This window comes from Lingula anatina, chromosome 9 (genome assembly GCF_051362555.1).
Source record: "Lingula anatina isolate TDL-2025a chromosome 9, LinAna3.0, whole genome shotgun sequence".
Taxonomy (NCBI): domain Eukaryota; kingdom Metazoa; phylum Brachiopoda; class Lingulata; order Lingulida; family Lingulidae; genus Lingula; species Lingula anatina.
In genome coordinates, this window is record NC_141775.1 from 10733578 (window position 1) to 10752713 (window position 19136).

At 39.0% G+C, this 19136-nt stretch overlaps 2 protein-coding genes across 5 annotated transcripts; both read left to right on the plus strand.

Moving 5' to 3' along the window:
* Window positions 1-601: 601 nt before the first annotated feature.
* LOC106152526 (uncharacterized) lies at window positions 602-18926 on the plus strand. Of its 4 annotated transcripts, none has more exons than XM_086995588.1 (17): window positions 602-760; window positions 1253-1733; window positions 1933-2050; window positions 2521-2813; window positions 4726-4831; window positions 5176-5447; window positions 5957-6068; window positions 14161-14432; window positions 15002-15113; window positions 15410-15669; window positions 16094-16211; window positions 16360-16604; window positions 16641-17003; window positions 17350-17461; window positions 17617-17888; window positions 18257-18368; window positions 18599-18926. In XM_086995588.1, exons 1-17 carry the CDS (start codon window positions 716-718, stop codon window positions 18705-18707), a joined length of 3402 nt encoding a protein of 1133 aa, XP_086851714.1. In that variant the 5' UTR covers window positions 602-715; the 3' UTR covers window positions 18708-18926. The 4 variants fall into 4 exon arrangements, with proteins under 4 accessions (XP_086851714.1, XP_086851715.1, XP_086851716.1 ...); XM_086995589.1 differs by having other exon boundaries at window positions 16360-16541; window positions 16710-17003; XM_086995590.1 differs by lacking the exons at window positions 15002-15113; window positions 15410-15669.
* On the plus strand, window positions 7807-9028 carry LOC106152528 (uncharacterized). The gene is made up of 2 exons (XM_013526140.2): window positions 7807-8416; window positions 8733-9028. The coding sequence occupies exons 1-2, from the start codon at window positions 8050-8052 to the stop codon at window positions 8795-8797; spliced, it is 432 nt and encodes a 143-aa protein (XP_013381594.2). The 5' UTR covers window positions 7807-8049; the 3' UTR covers window positions 8798-9028.
* Window positions 18927-19136: the final 210 nt, after the last annotated feature.

Genomic DNA, 19136 nt, shown 5'->3' on the forward strand with positions numbered 1-19136 from the left:
GCTTGAAGATGTCTTCTTGCTAATGTATTTAAGGACGTGAAGACTAACCATTCAACATTTATGGAATGTATGTCCTTATCTTGGTTTGGAAAAAGCAGGTTTTATCGTTATCGGTATAATTTCAAAAGAAATTATCTATTTCTGTCAGATTCAGCAACCAATCACTGTTACCTTCCCTTTCAACTTTCGTAGCATGATCAAAAACGAAAATAAATCAATGAGAAAAGTGATAGCCTTTATAATCACATTGATTTGCGTTAATCATATTCATTGCAACATACACGATAGGACAAAATTTGTGAAGAATTAAAAAGTTGAACACCCTCAGCCCCCTCCGCTTCTATCTACTTTAAGATCCCCGTCCCAGACTTTATCATACTAAATGTGAGTCGATTTATCCCCGAGGGGATTTTTCGCTAAATTGCAATCAACTTGAGCGGCTTAGATGCACGTCTGCCACATCTATTGAAGCTGCTAGGGGGTATTAAAGCAATTAAGGGAGAAACCCTTGATAGATCGATCTAGGTATGGGAACCCAGTCCCAATCTAACACTGTGTCCCCGTTTCGAGTTCAGTACGTGTCACCTTAAATGATAATCAGGACATCGTGTCACCTTTCGTGACTTACACAGCTAGAATCCTGTCTAGAGCAGACGTGCCACTGAGACGCTATAGTCTCAGTTCAATTTTCCCCTGCTAGGTGTACGCGGCGAAGATGTGGTTCTTATTGCTGACCGTGGGTATTACGGTATCCGCGCTGGTAAGCCACAATTATACATTTATTTTATTCAAAGTAATATGTAATTTCCCTTAAACTACTGTATTTAGGTCTTTTTATCAACTAAAATAATTATTTTTCACAAGTATCCTATCCGGGTTTTTGAGAATAATCGATCTTCCCTCTGAAAAGAGAAACAATTGTCCCTACTCATGAATCATTGCTCGGACAGTCCTTGCACTTAGATATTACACATATTCAAATGAAATATCTAAGCTCTTAATATATATAACTGAATCGACGTTTTGACCGCCATGTCTTCATGCGCGTTTCAGAGAGAAATATCGACGTCAGTTACTTTTATTTGAGAGTTTTTTTATCGTTTATAAGATTTGAATTATACACATACTTGTAGAAGATATGACTTCGGTAAATTTTCAAATGCGTATAGTAAAACGCAAAAGTGATCTGTCTACTAAGTTTTAAAATATGACAATGCCGAAGAAACTAACTTCTCTTATTTTTGTAATCCAGCAAATTGGTGCCGCAAAACACGGCACCCGACAAGGTAATATGGTCGTAATGTTCAATGACGGAAAGTGGAGTTATGTTTGTATGAATGACGTCGTTGGCGCTGACGCACTCCCAAGAGAGCCTAGGATACCGTGCAGATGGATAGATGTCACTAAAGGCAACTACGAGACCTCCGTATTCAACGCCGATGACATAGATGAGCATAGCTTCCAACATGTCTTTGGACACAAAGAAGGAAAGAATAAGCACAAACGCGACAACAATAACCCACACCTTGCCAGGGGATATCCTGCAACCCAGCAACGTAAAACTCGTCACAAGTCGCCAAAAGAGCCAAAACCAAACCCTGATCCAAACAAAACTCAAACAGTTCCCCAGAACCCCTGTGACCCAAACCCGTGTCCCAGAGACGCCAAAGGTAATCCGGTGTATTGTCGTGTGAAATCTAAAGAGGGGACGTACGAATGTAGATTACCAAAAGGTAAGTGAGTGTTGAAGATGTTTTCGTGTTCTCAGTTTAGGCTTTTTTCTTTTAGGATTGCACATATTTTAACATGTTTCATAGTACAAAAATGATACAGTTTCTTTATTATGTCCACTGTAAATTTGTAGGTCAATAGAAAGCAAAATCTTTGAATTGTTATTAACAATTTTAAAGCGCAACGCTTTGTTTCTTACAGACACGTGCGCTAAAGATGGAGAACTCTTGAAACTGAACGAGAAGAGAGTAATTGGGTGCAAAACTTGTACGTGTCTTAATCCGGATATGAAAGAGCCGTTCTGTATTAATACGCACTCGTAAGCTCTCTCTCTCTCTCTCTCTCTCTCTCTCTCATCCAATTTTCTTCTCCCTCATTCTTTAAACCCATACCTTTACTCTCTCTCTCTTTCCCCCCTCTTTCTCTCTGGTGAGATTTTGCTGCCCAGGAGAAAGATCTTTTTCTCTCTCTGAAGAGAATAATCGACATCCCTAAAAATCATCAACAGAGCTGTTAGGACAACCTCTTACTGTGTTATTGCTACTGGATTTTGCATTAAAGTCCACGTGAAAACATTTTGCAAAAAAAAAAAAAATAAATAATAAAAAAACATGCACACGCATTCAGTTCTCAGTTAATTACGCCACTCACCATTTAGAAATGTGAAATGAAACTTTGACAAATTTGACAAGGCGAGTTTCATTTAACTTCTTTAGTTATATGCATACTGTGGCCGCTCTCTATATGAAAGTATGCATGCATACTGTAAAGAAACGTACACTATTCCAGGTGTCAGATTTGGACCCTGGATATGATTCCACCTGGGTGTCAGCTTATCACACCTCCTGGGAAATGTTGTCAGGAACTCGACTGTAGCGGGTCTGGGGCAGCCACTGCTGTATCAACCACGACAGTCCCTACGACGCCATCTATCGTCACGAGTACAATGGCTACGGCGTTATCTACCCTGGCTCCCATTAATCCATGTGATCCAAACCCGTGTCCCAGAGACGCCAAAGGCAACCCGGTATATTGCCGTGCTAAACCTAAATATGGGACGTACGAGTGTAGAATACCAAAGGGTAAGTGAACACTGAAAACAATATAGTTAACATAGGTTTTATTCTTATGGATAGACATCTGCTTGATTTGTCACCTGCTGTATGTACAAGTGCTTAGTTTTCTTTACCATCTTTCATTGCTAAAAATATTTTGAATCGTAGCACCTTTTTTTATGGTAAGAAAGGGTAAGAAATAATTTGCAATTTCAATAAAAACAAAAGAAAGAAAATAAGGGAATAAAATCACAAACACACAAGATAAAATGAAATAAAGACAGCAATTGGTGTAAAAGTAATTGTGACCCGATGTGCTTTCAAATAGCTGCAAGAGAAATATATATATATATATATATATATATATATATATATATATATATATATATATATATATATATATATATATATACACACACTGGACAAAAGAAGTGTCACCCCCTAACTCAGAGTAATAAAAGTAGGCCGATCTTGGGTACTTATAATGCCTGGTCTACTTATAATGTGCCTAATGAGTATAAAAGCGCTATACCATGGAATTGTATTGTTGGTCTTGTACATGTACAGCAAATGTTATTCCCGTCTTCCTCCAATATGACAAGATACAGGCAATTATATAACGGTTATAGGTGCAAGTTATGAACCTGAAGAGGTGGAATATAAGCAATGTCAGAATATCGATACAATTGAATTGTTCAGTCAGAACCGTGCAGAGGGTCTGATCTCGGTATAGAAACACTGGATCAAGAGACAAATTGCCTCTGATGGGTTGTCCAAGAATAAATACTGGCCGTGAAGACCGACGACTGATTTTGATGTCCAGGTTGTCAAAGTTCGACACTGCTTGTCAGTTGACAACACAGTGGAACAATTTCACACATAAGAATGTGTCTGTGAAAATTGCTAGGCGTCGGTTACATGCTCAGAGAGTGTACAGCAGGGTAGCAAGACTGAAACCTCTTATATCGTTACAAAACAGGCAACGTAGAGTAAACTAGGGTCAACAGGATCTGGAACTGGACAGTTCATGACAATTAGTCCTATATATTTTTTTCTGATGAGTGTCGCTTTGGTCTGACCTCTGATGACAGACGGGTACTATGCTGGCAAAGTGCTGGTAAAGCATTTGAACCACGTGCACTTAATTTTCGAACCCGGAGCAGCATATTCGTCATGGTGTGGGGCTGCATCAGCATCCATGGCTTGGGCGAGTTGATAGTGGTTGATGGAAACATGAATCACTAGAAATATATCGATGTTTTGGAGTCAGGCTTGCTACCATCTACTACTAACATGTTTGGTGACAGGAATTATCCATTTGTTCACCAGGATGACAATGCTCCTTGCCACAGGCCCAGAGCAGTTGATGATTGGTTTGACAAACAGGACATTCGCAGGGTGATGTGGCCTGCCCAGAGTCCGGATGCAAACATAGTAGAAAATATGTGGAATGATATGTCAAAACTTTTTACAAATGCCCGTCTAACCGGCAGAGAAACTCTGTTATATTCAGTGTTTCATGCTTGGGCCAGCATTAGCCCTGAACGCATCAGACAATTATATGAAACCTTGCTTCGTAGACTGGCACCTATTATTAGGTCACGTGGCTATGCCACTAAGTACTAATTTTGGACTTGAAACTGCATATTTTGGTAGACTGTATATTTTGTTCTCATTTTGTGATTTTTTGTGAAATTTGATGTTAATAAAATGATACCAGGAGCATATCATTCCGCAGTCATTTATCTCCCCCATAGTATTGGCTCAGTAGGGATGACACTTCTTTTGTCCAGTGTGTGTATATAAATACAAATAAACAACAATGCTAACGGTATCAAACATGACACTTCTTTCTGCTGTTTCTGCAATATAGCCAATGGATAATGCATGTACGTATACAAATTCCATTGCTGAGTTCATAGAGTTTTTTCCTTCACAGACAAGTGTGTTGTGGATGGGGAACTCTTGGCACAAAACGAGAGCAGAGTAATTGGATGCATATCTTGTATCTGCCGTCTGCCAAAGCCAGTCTGTAGAAGCATTATGTAAATTATTCTCTCTCTCTCTCTCTCTCTCTTCCGAAAAGTTGTGACGCCGTACAAATAAACCAACTCAGCTGTTAACTATAATAGAATGAGTATTTTTTGTTTTTCCATCAGAATTGGCATTTAATTGCATGCAGATCCAGATATCTGTAAATTCGTCTTCTTGCAAAAGGGCACTAAAAGAATTGAAATAAAACATCTACAAGGTAACTTTCGTTAAGTGTGACATGCACATTATGACCCCTCTGTATGCACATTATGACCCCTCTGTATGCACATTATGACCCCCCTGTAAGTAAATTCTAAATATAAAAAAAAAAAACTAAAAAAGGAAATTATTCCAGTTGTCAGTTATGGACCCCGGATATGATTCCACCTGGGTGTCAGCTTATAACACTTCCTGGGAAATGCTGTCAGGAACTTGACTGTAGCGGGTCTGTTGCAGCCAATGCTGTGTCAACCAGGACAGCCCTTACGACGCCATCTATAGTGACGACTTCCATGGCTCCTAAGAATCCATGTGACCCAAACCCATGCCCCAAGGACCCTAAAGGCAACCCGGTACAATGTCATTTAAAACCTAAAGAGGGGACGTACCAGTGTAAAATGCCAAATGGTAAGTGAAATCTGAGAACAAATTACAGGTAGTTTCCATAGTTTTATTCTTATGGATATACGTTTGTTTGAGTTAGTTGTCTACTTTTGTTCAATATTAGAGTCTATTGTCAGTTTTATTTACCATTTTTCGTTTTCTTGGAGATTTTGAATTGTGAACACTTTATAGAATTTAGGTATTAAAGAGTGTTAGTGAACTAGGGAAGATAATCACAGACATGCTACGAGACACAGAATAAAAATAAACATGGTTGTGAAAGAAAAATAGCTGGGTATTCTGCTTCTGAATACAAAACACACACACAAACACACACACACACACACGTATATATATATATATATATATATATATATATATATATATATATATATATATATGATGTCAATATACATACATGCGTCAAGTATGGCAATTCCCATTGCAGTTCATGCAGTGCTAAACGTTACAGAATACATATACAAATCAGATTGTCGAAAATAAAGAAATCATTCCAGCTTCATTTCTTACAGACACATGTATTGTTGATGGGTGGCTCTTGGCACGGGACAAAAGGATGGTGATTGGGTGCAAGTCTTGTGTTTGCCGTCTTCCACACATCAAAGAGCCAGTCTGTAGTAGCATGTAAGTAACTTAACCCTCTCTATCTATGTCTCTCATTCAACCATAACCATTCCTTTCTCATAACTGTCTATTCTCTCTCTCTCTCTTGAAGCCCGTAAAAGTCAACCAACACAGCTGTAACTTAATAGAACGAAAATATTGTTATGCGAGCTTTCTATCAGTGTATTTAAAGGCCATGCGAAAGAATTATGAACATGCACGTGCATCCACATCTCAGTATCTCAAAGAAAGGATACTGAGACACTTCCAGAAATGTTAGTAAATGTTATAAATACCAACACCCATTTTCTGTTTAAGATGTAAGTCATGGACCCCAGACATGATCCCACCTGGGTGTCAGCTTATCACACCTCCTGGGAAATGTTGTCGGGAACTCGACTGTAGCGGGTCTGGGGCAGCCAATGCTGTGTCAACCAAGATAATCCCTATGGCGCCATCTATCGTCACGAGTACAATGGCTACGGCGCCATCTACCCTGGCTCCCATCAATCCATGTGACCCAAACCCGTGTCCCAGAGACGCCAAAGGCAAACCGGTATATTGCCGTGCGAAACCTAAAGATGGGACGTACGAGTGTAGAATAGGCCTACCAAAGGGTAAGTGAACACTGAAAACAATAAAGTTAACATAGGTTTTATTCTTATGGATAGACATCTGCTTGATTTGTCACCTGCTGTATGTACAAGTGCTTAGTTTTCTTTACCATATTTCATTGCTAAAAATATTTTGAATTGTAGCACCTTTTTTATGGTAAGAAAGGGTAAGAAATAATTTGCAATTTCAATAAAAACAAAAGAAAGAAAATAAGGGAATAAAATCAGAAACACACAATATAAAATGAAATAAAGACAGGCTGGGTATTCTGCTTCTGAATACAACACACACACACACACACACACACACACACACACACACGTATATATATATGATGTCGACATACATACATGCATCAAGTACGACAAGTGAATACAGAAAAAATATAGTCAACATGGATTTAATTCTTATGGATATATATTTAATGTGTTGTCTGGTTTTTGTACACGTGTTCATTTTTCTGTTAACCGTTTTGTAGACGCTTCTTAGAGTTCAGAAAAATGCAATTTTAATTAACACGAAATAAAGAAAATACGGGAAAAAACATCAAAGACATGCAAGGTATATGAAATAAATATATAAATTGGTGTAAAAATTAATATGACGTTATCTACTTTTAAATCATTGCAAAATGCAAATAAAGTCTAAATTAAAAGGATACATGACATTTTTCCTGCAATTTTGGCAACATAGTCAACAAATTATGCATGTATGTATACAAATCACATTGATGATCCCATAGAGTTTTGCCTTTTACAGACACGTGTGTTGTGGATGGGCAACCTTTGGCACGGAACGAGATGAGAGTAATTGGGTGCAAGACTTGTATTTGTTTTGATCCGCGTGCCAAAGAGCCGTTCTGTTATGAAACGTATTCGTAAGTTCTCTCTCTCTCTCCCTCTCTCTCTCTATATATATATATAATTCTGTAACCGTCGCCTGTTCAAATATCCGACAGAACTTGATACTATCAGAAAGGATAATATTAACTCTTCTGTCCAAGTTTGCATTTAAAACCAAATCCATTCATTCCAGTTGTCCTCTGTGGACACCTGATAAGATACCATCTGGCTGCCAACCTGTCAGACAACCAGGGAAATGTTGCCAAGAACTTTATTGTAACCAACCAACCACAACCACTTAACCAACCACAACAAAACCCACCACCACAACTACACCAACCACATCCACAACAGAACCCACCACCGCACCCACACTAGCCACATCCACAACAGAACCCACCACCGCACCCACACCATCCACAACCACAACAAAACCAATCACCACACCCACAGCAACCATAAGCACAAGTAAACCCACCACCACACCCACAACCACCACAACCATAACAAAGCCCACCACCACACCAACAACAACTATTACCACAATGAAACTCACCACCACAACCACACCAACCACAACCACAATTAAAGTCACCACCACACCCGAACCAACCACAATGACAATCAAACCCACCACCACACCTTCACCAACCACAACGACAACCAAACCCACCACTACATCTGCACCAACCACCTCCCCAATGAAATTTACTACTACAACATCATCGAAATCTACCACACTTGCACCAACCACAACTACAATGAAACCCACATGGAAAAGTATTCCCACAACCACCCCAGCCCTCCTGAACACCTGTGAGCCAAACCCGTGTCCTAAAGATGCTAAAAGTCAGCCTGTTGCCTGTCAAGTGGAACATGCAGACGGGAAACATGAGTGTGGCAAACCAGATGGTAAGTTCTTTCTGTGCACATGTTTCTACTTTATTTTGAGTTTCCATTTTTATTTATTAGCGTTTGCCCAATCCTTTCCAATAACCATACTGTATAATGATTATGTATTTTGAAATGTGTTGAGGAACTTCATTTTTTTTTGTATCTGGGCTTATACAATGGAATATAGACAGAAACAATCAAAGTAAATCAAAAAGCTTATATCGTTTAATGTTTAATTAAGATAAATACATGCAAGAACTAATACATAGATACTGAATGTTATGCCATGGGGAAACAAACTACTGTGGTTTGAAATGTTGATGTATCACACTAGATGGACCCCTGATCAGATTCCACCTGGCTGCCAGCTTATCACCCCTTCTGTTGCCAAGAACTTGACTGTAGCTGGACAGCAGCGGTTCCTTTGGGGAAGTAAAATGCAGTGCCACCATCTGCATCGTATCTGAGGGCAACAGCAAATGTTAGACATTGAACATTTATTTGGGAAAAACGTTAAATGAGGTGACACAGTAACGTAACTTACACAAGTCAAGTGAATTATACTTTCCTCGCCATGTCAAACGTAATAAAAACAGCACTTAATTTGCATGAGAAAATGTTTTAGATTTTTATTTTAGCTGTGCATGTAGATTCATATAAAATCACTGTATTCATTGCTAATATACAACGATTTGGGGTCGTCCTTGAGATAAATCGTACAAATTTGAGTTATTAAATACCAGTCTCTATAAGAATCAGAAAAATTGCACGTTATTATGAAATGACCCTTTAAGATTTTGCTTGTGTAGAATTATACGCCTAAAACTAATGAATTAAACCCTCAAAGTTGAATATTGTCATTAATTAATTTTAAGAGAATTTATAACAGGGCTTGAATTTTGAACTCCCCCAATGGTTTACTTTATGGAAAGTTCAGGTAGCAGAATCTGGTGAGACCTCACATACAGGTTATCACTGACGATTTTTAGACAGTTACGTGATTTTCGGGTTGGAAAAAAGGAAATAAAAATTATGGACATTTCTGTGATCTTGTTTAAGAGAACTTGGACTTATTGATAGCTTCAAACAGAGAGAAATTTGAACAAAAAGAAATTTAGCTTTTTTTTTAATTTGGCTTATCTGAGGACCTACCTGTATAATCTGGACCTAATATCTAGACTCCCACAAAAATCTGGATGGTATGGGACAATGTCGCACAAAACAGAAATGCTACTTTGTTAAAAGCAAGCAAGAAACAAAAAGGAAAACGTAAAAAAAATTTTAAGCCAAACCATTGTTTATATAAAACATAATAAATTCATACTAATGCCAGTACCGTATAAATGCTATTTACGAAACGTTTCAAAGTAAACAGGAAAATGATGACCGGGGATTAAATTTGAAATGCCGACCTGTTAAAATTAAAGAACTCGTGAGAAAAAGGAATCCCTCTTTTTCTCTCTTTAAAACATACATGCAGAACATACATACTCAGGATCAGTCAGTTCATTTACTATCGTTTAAAGCCAATCGAACAATCGAAATAAGACCAAAATCCACTAGTGCATAAAGGCACCATGCCAACAACAGATTTACTTAGTGTGCTGTCCTTGTAGTCTGACACCACGAACGCGTGTAGAAAACGTAATCAGCTGTTGGCCGTTATCATCCACAACGAAGTTTGAACCACCTGTCTGATTCCCGTCCCGGTGAGGGCTAAAAAGGATAGAAAAATAATTGGGATTTTTAAATAACATATCTGCCATCGACAATTAAACGTACGTGTTTCTAATCGTTTTAAAACCAGGTATGTCAATGCGATTGTGTCTGTGCTTGTGCTAGCCTATCTTTGATCACAGAAGTGCGTAGTTGTGTGCATGCTCAATATATCATAGGCTTGCTTGAAGATGTCTTCTTGCTAATGTATTTAAGGACGTGAAGACTAACCATTCGAAATTTATGGAATGTATATCCTTATCTCGGTATGGAAAAAGCAGGTTTTATTGTTATCGGTATAATTTCAAAAAAAAAATTATCTATTTCTGTAAGATTCAGCAACCAACCACTTTTACCTTCCCTTTCTACTTTCATAACATGATCTAAAACAAAAATAAGTCAATGGTAGAAGTGATAGCCTTTTTTATCACATTGATTTGCGTTAATCATATTCATCGCAACATACACGGTTGGACAAAAATTATTAAAATCATTTTTTCTAAAGAATTGAAAAGTTGAACACCCTCCCGCTTCTGTCTATTTATGGTCCCCATCCCAGACCTTATCGTACTAAATGTGAATCGATCTATCTCCTAGGGGTTTCTCGCTAAACTACAATCAAGTTGAGCGTTTTAGTTATACGTCTGTCACGCCTATTGAAGCTGCTAGAGGGTAATTAATTATCGTTTGGCAGCTTCAGTAGCTGTGCCAGACATCTAAGCCGCTTAAGCTGAAAGTAATTTAGCGATAAACCCCTCGGAGATGGATCGATCTTGATAGATCGATCTAGGTATGGGAACCCAGTCCTAGTCTAACACTGTGTCCCCGTTTCGAGTTCAGTACGTGTCACCTTAAATGATAATCAGGACATCGTGTCACCTTTCGTGACTTACACAGCTGGAATTCGGTCTAGAGCAGACGTGCCTCTGAGACGCTATAGTCTCAGTTCAACTCTTCCCTGCTGGGCGTACGCGGCGAATATGTGGTTTTTATTGCTGACCGTGGGTATTACGGTATCCACGCTGGTAAGTCACAATTATACATATATTTTTTTCAAAGTAATATGGCGTTTCCCCTTAAACCACTGTATTCATGGCTTTTTATCAACTGAAATAATTACTTTTCACAAGTATTCTATCCTTTTTTTTTTTTTTCTTTTTGAGGATCATTGATCTCCCCTCTCAAAAAAAAAAAAAAAAGAAAACCTTACTCGTGAATCATTGTACGGAAAGTTCTTGCACTAAGATATTAAGTACACCAATTCTAATGAAATATTTAAGCTCTAAATAACTGAACCGACTTTTTGGCGGCCTTGTCTTCCTGTACGTTTCAAATTGAAATATCGACATATCGAAATATTGTTTATAAGGTCTGCTTTATACACATATTGTATATAGAAGATATGACCTTGGTAAATTTTCAAACTTGTGAAGTAGAACGCAAAGGTGATCTGTCACTAAATTTTAAAGTATTACAATGTCGAAGAGACTAATTTCTCATATTTTTGTAATCCAGCAAATTGGTGCCGCAAAACAAGGTACGCGACAAGGTAAAATGATCGTAATGTTCAATGACGGAAAGTGGAGTTATGTCTGTATGAATGACGTCGATGGCGATGACGCACTTCCAAGAGAGCCTAGAATACCGTGCAGATGGATAGATGTCACTAGAGGAAACCACGAGACCTCCATATTCAACGCCGATTATGTAGATGAGCATAGCTTTCAACATGTGTTTGACCAAGAAGAAAAGAATAAGCACAAACGCGACAACAATAACCCACACCTTGCCAGGGGATATCCTGCAACCCAGCAACGTAAAACTCGTCACAAGTCGCCAAAAGAGCCAAAACCAAACCCTGATCCAAACAAAACTCAAACAGTTCCCCAGAACCCCTGTGACCCAAACCCGTGCCCAAGAGACGCCAAAGGTAATCCGGTGCATTGTCATGTGAAACCTAAAGAGGGGACTTACGAATGTAGATTACCAAAAGGTAAGTGAGTGTTGAAGATGTTTTCGTGTTCTCAGTTTAGCTTTTTTTCTTTTAGGATTGCAAATATTTTAATATGTTTCATAGTACAAAAATTTTACAGTTTCTTTATTATGTCCACTGTAAATTTGTAGGTCAATAGAAAGCAAAACCTTTGAATTATTATTAACAATTTTAAAGCGCAACGCTTGTTTCTTACAGACACGTGCGCTATAGATGGAGAACTCTTGAAACTGAACGAGAAGAGAGTAATTGGGTGCAAAACTTGTATATGTCTTAATCCGCATATGAAAGAGCCGTTCTGTATTAATACGCACTCGTAAGCTCTCCCTCTCTCTCTCTCTCTCTCTCTCTCTGTCATCCAATTTCCTTCCCCCTCTTTCTTTAAAACCCTACCTTTATTCTCTCTCTCTCCCTCCCCCTTTCTCTCTGGTGAGATTTTGCTGCCCAGGAGAAAGATCTTATTCTCTCTCTGAAGAGAGTAATCGACATCCCTAAAAATCATCAACAGAGCTGTTAGGACATTGCTACTGGATTTTGAATTAAAGTCCACGTGAATACATTTTGCAAAAAAAAAACATGCACACGCATTCAGTTCTCAATTAATAAGGCCACTCATCACTCAGAAATGTGAAATGAAATTTTGACAAATTTAACAAAGCGAGTTTTAATTTTACTTCTTTAGTTATATGCATACTGTGGCCGCTTTCTATATGAAAGTATGCATGCATACTGTAAAAAACGTACACTATTCCAGGTGTCAGTTTTGGACCCTAGATATGATTCCACCTGGGTGTCAGCTTATCACACCTCCTGGGAAATGTTGTCAGGAACTCGACTGTAGCGGGTCTGGGGCTGCCAATGTTGTATCAACCACGACAGTCCCTACGACGCCATCTATCGTCACGAGTACAATGGCTCCCAAGAATCCATGTGACCCAAACCCATGCCCCAAAGACCCTCATGGCAACCCGGTACATTGTCATTTAAAACCTAAAGAGAGGACGTACGAGTGTAGAATACCAAAGGGTAAGTGAGAACTGAGAACAACTTAGTTTCCATAGTTTTTATTCTAATGGATATACGTAGTTTGAGTTAGTTGTCTACTTTGGTTCATTTATATTGTCAGTTTTGTTTACAATTTGTGTTGCCTTGAAGATTTTGCATTGTGCACACTTTGTAGAATTCAGGTAATCAGGAGATGTAATTAACTAAATAAACATAACATAACACAATCACAGGCATGTAACGAGACACGGAATAAAAAGTAAACATGAATGTGAAAGAGAAAAGCTGCTTATTCTGCTTCTGAATCCAAAATCATATAGATTTCAATGCAAATAAAAAAAGTGATGTTGACATACATACATGCAACAAGCATGGCAATCCGAACTCCGGTTTTTGCAATACTAAAATATAGACAATACATTTACAAATCACATTGCCGAAAGCAAAGAGATCATTCCGGCTTTGTTTCTTACAGACACGTGTATTGTTGATGGGTGGCTCTTGGCACGGGACAAAAGGATGGTGATTGGGTGCAAGTCTTGTGTTTGCCGTCTTCCACACATCAAAGAACCAGTCTGTAGTAGCATGTAAGTAACTTCTCTTTATCTCTCTATTTTTTTTTTTTTTTTTTGAGCCCGTAAAAATCAACCAACACAGCTGTAACCAATATTAATAGAAAGAATTTTTTATGCGAGCTTTGCTATCAGTATGTGTATTTATAATAGATGCGAAAGAATTATGAACATGCACGCGTTACTCGAAGAAGGGATACTGTGACACTTCCAGACATGTTAGTAATACCCCCTTTACACTGGACGGCTTCCTTTCTGCGACCATGAAATTTGGCATCGCTGTGGTCTTAATAAGGAGGCACGAGCATTGATTTGGTATCAGAATGAATGCTCAATGATCGGCCAGTTGTCGGCACGTAAAGTATTATAATTTTTTAACTCTCAAATGGGGCCGAACTGCTGGACGCAGAAGGGACGCCGTCCAGTGTAAAGGGGGCTCAAATGCTATAAATACCAACACCCATGTTCTGTTTAAGATGTCCACCATGGTATCCACATATGATTCCACCTGGGTGTCAGCTTATCACACCTCCTGGGAAATGTTGTCAGGAACTCGACTGTAGCGGGTCTGGGGCTGCCAATGCTGTATCAACCACGACAGGCCCTACGACGCCATCTATCGTCACGAGTACAATGGCTCCCAAGAATCCATGTGACCCAAACCCATGCCCCAAGGACCCTCATGGCAACCCGGTACATTGTCATTTAAAACCTAGAGAGGGGACGTACGAGTGTAGAATACCAAAGGGTAAGTGAGAACTGAGAACAACTTAGTTTCCATAGTTTTTATTCTAATGGATATACGTATGTTTGAGTTAGTTGTCTACTTTGGTTCATTTATATTGTCAGTTTTGTTTACAATTTGTGTTGCCTTGAAGATTTTGCATTGTGCACACTTTATAGAATTCAGGTAATCAGGAAATGTAATTAACTAAAAAAACATAACATAACATAATCACAGCCATTCATGTTGATTCACCGTATAGATCTTGGTAATAATAGAAGTATAAAAATTTTGATGCATCTAGAAAGATCTACATAATAGTTGTTGAATACAGTCCGAGCTTTCGGCCCCTGGGCCTTCTTCGGGGATTATCAATAATAATCAAATGATTATCAAATGATAATCAAAAGTTATTCTGCTCCTGAATCCAAAATCATATAGATTTAAATGCAAAAAAAGGTGATTTTGACAAACATACATGCATCAAGCATGGCAATCCGAACTCCGGTTCCTGCAATACTAAAATATAGACAATACATTTACAAATCACATTGCCTAAAGCAAAGAGATCATTCCGGCTTTGTTTCTTACAGACACGTGTGTTGTTAATGGGTGGCTCTTGGCACGGGACAAAAAGATGGTGATTGGGTGCAAGTCTTGTGTTTGCCGTCTTCCACACATCAAAGAACCAGTCTGTAGTAGCATGTAAGTAACTTCTCTCTCTCTCTCTCTCTGTCTCTCATTAAACCGTAACCTCACTTTCCTCATAACTGTCCATTCTCTCTCTTTCTCTCTCTCTTTTTTTTTTTTTTTGAGCCCGTAAAAATCAACCAACACAGCTGTAACCAATATTAATAGAAAGAAAATGTTTTTATGCGAGCTTTGCTATCAGTATGTGTATTTATAATCCATGCGAAAGAATTATGAACATGCACGCGTTACTCGAAGAAGGGATACTGTTAGTAAATGCTATAAATACCAACACCCATGTTCTGTTTAAGATGTCCACCATGGTATCCACATATGATTCCACCTGGCTGTCAGCTTATCACACCTCCTGGGAAATGTTGTCAGGAACTCGACTGTAGCGGGTCTGGGGCAGCCAATGCTGTGTCAACCAAGATAATACCCACGGCGCCACCTACCTTGGCTCCCAAGAATCCATGTGACCCAAACCCGTGTCCCAGAGACGCCAACGGAAACCCGGTACATTGCCATTTAAAACCTAAAGAGGGGACGTTCGAGTGTAGAATACCAAAGGGTACGTGAACACAGAAAACAATAGTTAACTTGTTTTTTACTCTTATGGATAAATATTTGTTTTGTACAATTTTTCCTGTCAGTTTTATTAACCGTTTTTCACCGTTGGCAGCGTTTCAATTGTTGATACTTTTTAAATTTACAGGTAGGTTAGGAAAATTTGCAATTTTGATTAAAACAAAATTAGTGAATAAAACCACAAACACACAGGCATATGGAATCAAATTAAGCATTTGTGTAAAAGTAAATACAGCGTGATCTGTTTTGAATCCAGCAAGAGGCATATAATATTTAATACAAATAAAAATAATCCTTAAGGTATCAAACACGATACTTTTAATTGAGTTTTCTGAAATATATCCGTAGATAATTCCTGTATGTATACAAATTACATTAATAAACCCATTGAGTTGTGCTTCTTACAGACAAGTGTGTTGTGGATGGGCAACTTTTGGCACGGAACGAGAGGAGAGTAATTGGGTGCAAGACTTGTATTTGTTTTGATCCACGTACCAAAGCACCCTTCTGTTATGATACGTACTCGTAAGTTCTCTTTCTCTCACACTCTCTGTAAGTTTATAGTCATCGCCTGTTCAAATGTCCGACACAACTTGTTAATGGTACTTATAGAAAGGATCATCTTAACTCTTCTGTCCGAGTTTGCATTTAAAACCAAATCCATTCATTCCAGTTGTCCTCTGTGGACACCTGATAAGATACCTTCTGGCTGCCAACTTGTCACACAACCAGGAAAATGTTGCCAAGAACTCTACTGTAGCCAACTAACCACAACCACTGAACCATCCACAACCACAACGAAACCCATCACCACACCCACACCAACCACAACCACAACAGAGCCCACCACCACACCTACACCAACCACAACGAAATTAACCACTACGCCCACACCAACCACAACCACAATAAAACCCACTACCACACCCACACCAACCACAACCACGACAAAACCCACAACCACAACGAAACCTACCACAACACCCGAACCAACCACAACGACAATCAAACCCACCACCACACCCACACCAACCACAACGACAATCAAACCCACCACCACACCCACACCAACCACAATCACAATCAAACCCACCACAACGACAATCAAACCCACAACCACACCTGCACCAACCACATCCAAAATGAAACCGACCACCACAACTATAACGGAATCCACAACCAAAAGGATTCCCACAACCACCCCAGCCCTTACGAACCCCTGTGAGCCAAACCCGTGCCCCAAAGATGCTAAAGGTCAGCCTGTTGCCTGTCGAGTGAAAGCTGCAGACGGGAAACATGAGTGTGTCAAACCAGATGGTAAGTTCATTCTGTGCAAATGTTTCTATTTTATTTGAAGTTTTCATTTTAAATTAGTTTATAATAAGTCTACGTTTGCCCAGACTTTTCCAATAACCATACTGTATAGTGATTATGTATTTTGAAATGTGTTGAAGAACTTGATTTTTTACAGCTTGGTTTATACAATGGAATAGAATCAAAATAGATCAAAAAGCTATCGAAGCCTCATATCGTTCAACGTCTAATTAAGTTAAATGCATACAGGAACTAGTGTATACCTGTAGATGCTGAATGTTATGCCACACGGAAACAAACGACTGTAAGTGTTAACTTCCATTCAGTAAGACAGACCTCATCATTACAGATATGTGTATGGTGGATGACGAGCTGCTGGCCCGGGCAGAGAGAAGAATTATTGACTGCAAAAATTGTATCTGTCTTAACCCTAGTGCTAACTTTGCGTTCTGTGAGTCAACGTAAGTCATTCTCTCTCTCTCTCTCTCTCTCTCTCTCTCTCTCGTAGATTGGCTTATCATCAACTTTGAGCATCGACACAAGTCCATAGTTGTAATAACAAGAACACGCATTTTCTAGTTACTCTTTTAAACACAAATGCCGTGTTAAATTTTAGATGTAAGCCATGGGCCCCAGACATGGTTCCACCTGGCTGCCATCTTATCACACCTCCAGGGAAATGTTGTCAGGAACTCGACTGTAGCGGATCTGGGGCAGCCATTGCTGTGTCAACCAGTACAATTCCTACGACGCCATCTATCGACGCGAGCACCATTGCTCCCCTGAACCCCTGTGAGCCAAACCCGTGTCCCAAAGACGCAAAAGGACAGCCTGTTGCCTGTCAAGTGAAACCTGCAGATGGGAAACATGAGTGCCTTAAACCGGACGGTTAGCTTGTCTGTATAATTTGGATTCTGTCGCACTGTTTTTGTTGGGATTTACATTATAATTCATTATTTCTTGCATACGTTTGCGCAATCTTATATCAGTGTTTGTTGTTCTGATGTTAAAATAACCTATGTTGACATGTATTGATGTTTTTTTTTAATTTATTTATTCATCATACCAATCGGTTAAAACAATTACTAGTAGATATGGGCAATGATGATAAAAAATATTTAAATCACAAAGAATCAAAGTTAAGTTTATTTCGGCAACGTTCGACCAGGAAAGTTGTACACTCGTACAAATGCAAACGCCCAGTGCCGTTTCATCTAGATAACACTGAGACAGAGACTGTGACCTGATTATTCCAGATATGTGTATGGTGGATGACGAGCTGCTGGCCCGAGCAGAGAGAAGAGTTATTGGCTGCAAAAATTGTATCTGTCTTAACCCTAGCGCTAACTTTGCGTTCTGTGAGTCAACGTAAGTCTCTCTCTCTCTCTCTCTCTCTCACACACACACACACACACACACACACACACACACATGTGTGTGCTGATAAGCATTTGAATATGTCGGTAATACGTTCAAAATGAATCAAACTTTGTTACCAAGGACTAGGAAAATACAGTAGAGTCTATTGTAAAGGGTATATTGTGGTGGCATTTATGACCCTTATAGCCGTGCATTTAACCTTCAACGTATCTCACTAGATGTAAACCGTGGACCCCTGATCAGATTCCACCTGGCTGCCATCTAGTCACACCTCCTGGAAAATGTTGCCAAGAACTCGACTGTAGCGGGACAGCAGCGGCACCTTGACGAGATTGAGAAGCACTGACACCATTTGCATCTGACGAAAAAGCAACGGCTAATGTAAGACTGAACATTACATTTGAAAAGAACTTGAAATATTCAGCTATAATAGAGGAGACACTGCCATGTTATTCAAACGGATAAATGTTTTCTCACTGTTGCTGAAATCGTGGGATTAATTAGGATATGGAACGTGTGAAAAGCAATAAAAACTCAATGAATGAAAAAATGGCATTGAGTGTTTATTTGAGTTGTAGATTCATATAAAGTAATCGTCTCCATTGAAAACGATTGCCGAATTACTCTGGAGGATTTCAACCACTTTATTTGATGTGGTTCAATGACCGAGACCACACCTACACATGTGTACAGTTTATATAGTTATGTCTTCTTTCTGTTGGTGCTCTCTCTATTGTCTCTCTTGCTTGATCCAAT

Coding starts and splice junctions, on each gene's coding strand:
- LOC106152526 (XM_086995588.1), top strand. CDS start 716: ATGTGGTTCTTATTGCTGACCGTGGGTATTACGGTATCCGCGCTG. Junction 2,051..2,520: donor TTCTGTATTAATACGCACTC/GTAAGCTCTCTC, acceptor ACACTATTCCAG/GTGTCAGATTTGGACCCTGG. Junction 4,832..5,175: donor CCAGTCTGTAGAAGCATTAT/GTAAATTATTCT, acceptor AAATTATTCCAG/TTGTCAGTTATGGACCCCGG.
- LOC106152528 (XM_013526140.2), top strand. CDS start 8,050: ATGAAACTCACCACCACAACCACACCAACCACAACCACAATTAAAGTC. Junction 8,417..8,732: donor TGAGTGTGGCAAACCAGATG/GTAAGTTCTTTC, acceptor GTATCACACTAG/ATGGACCCCTGATCAGATTC.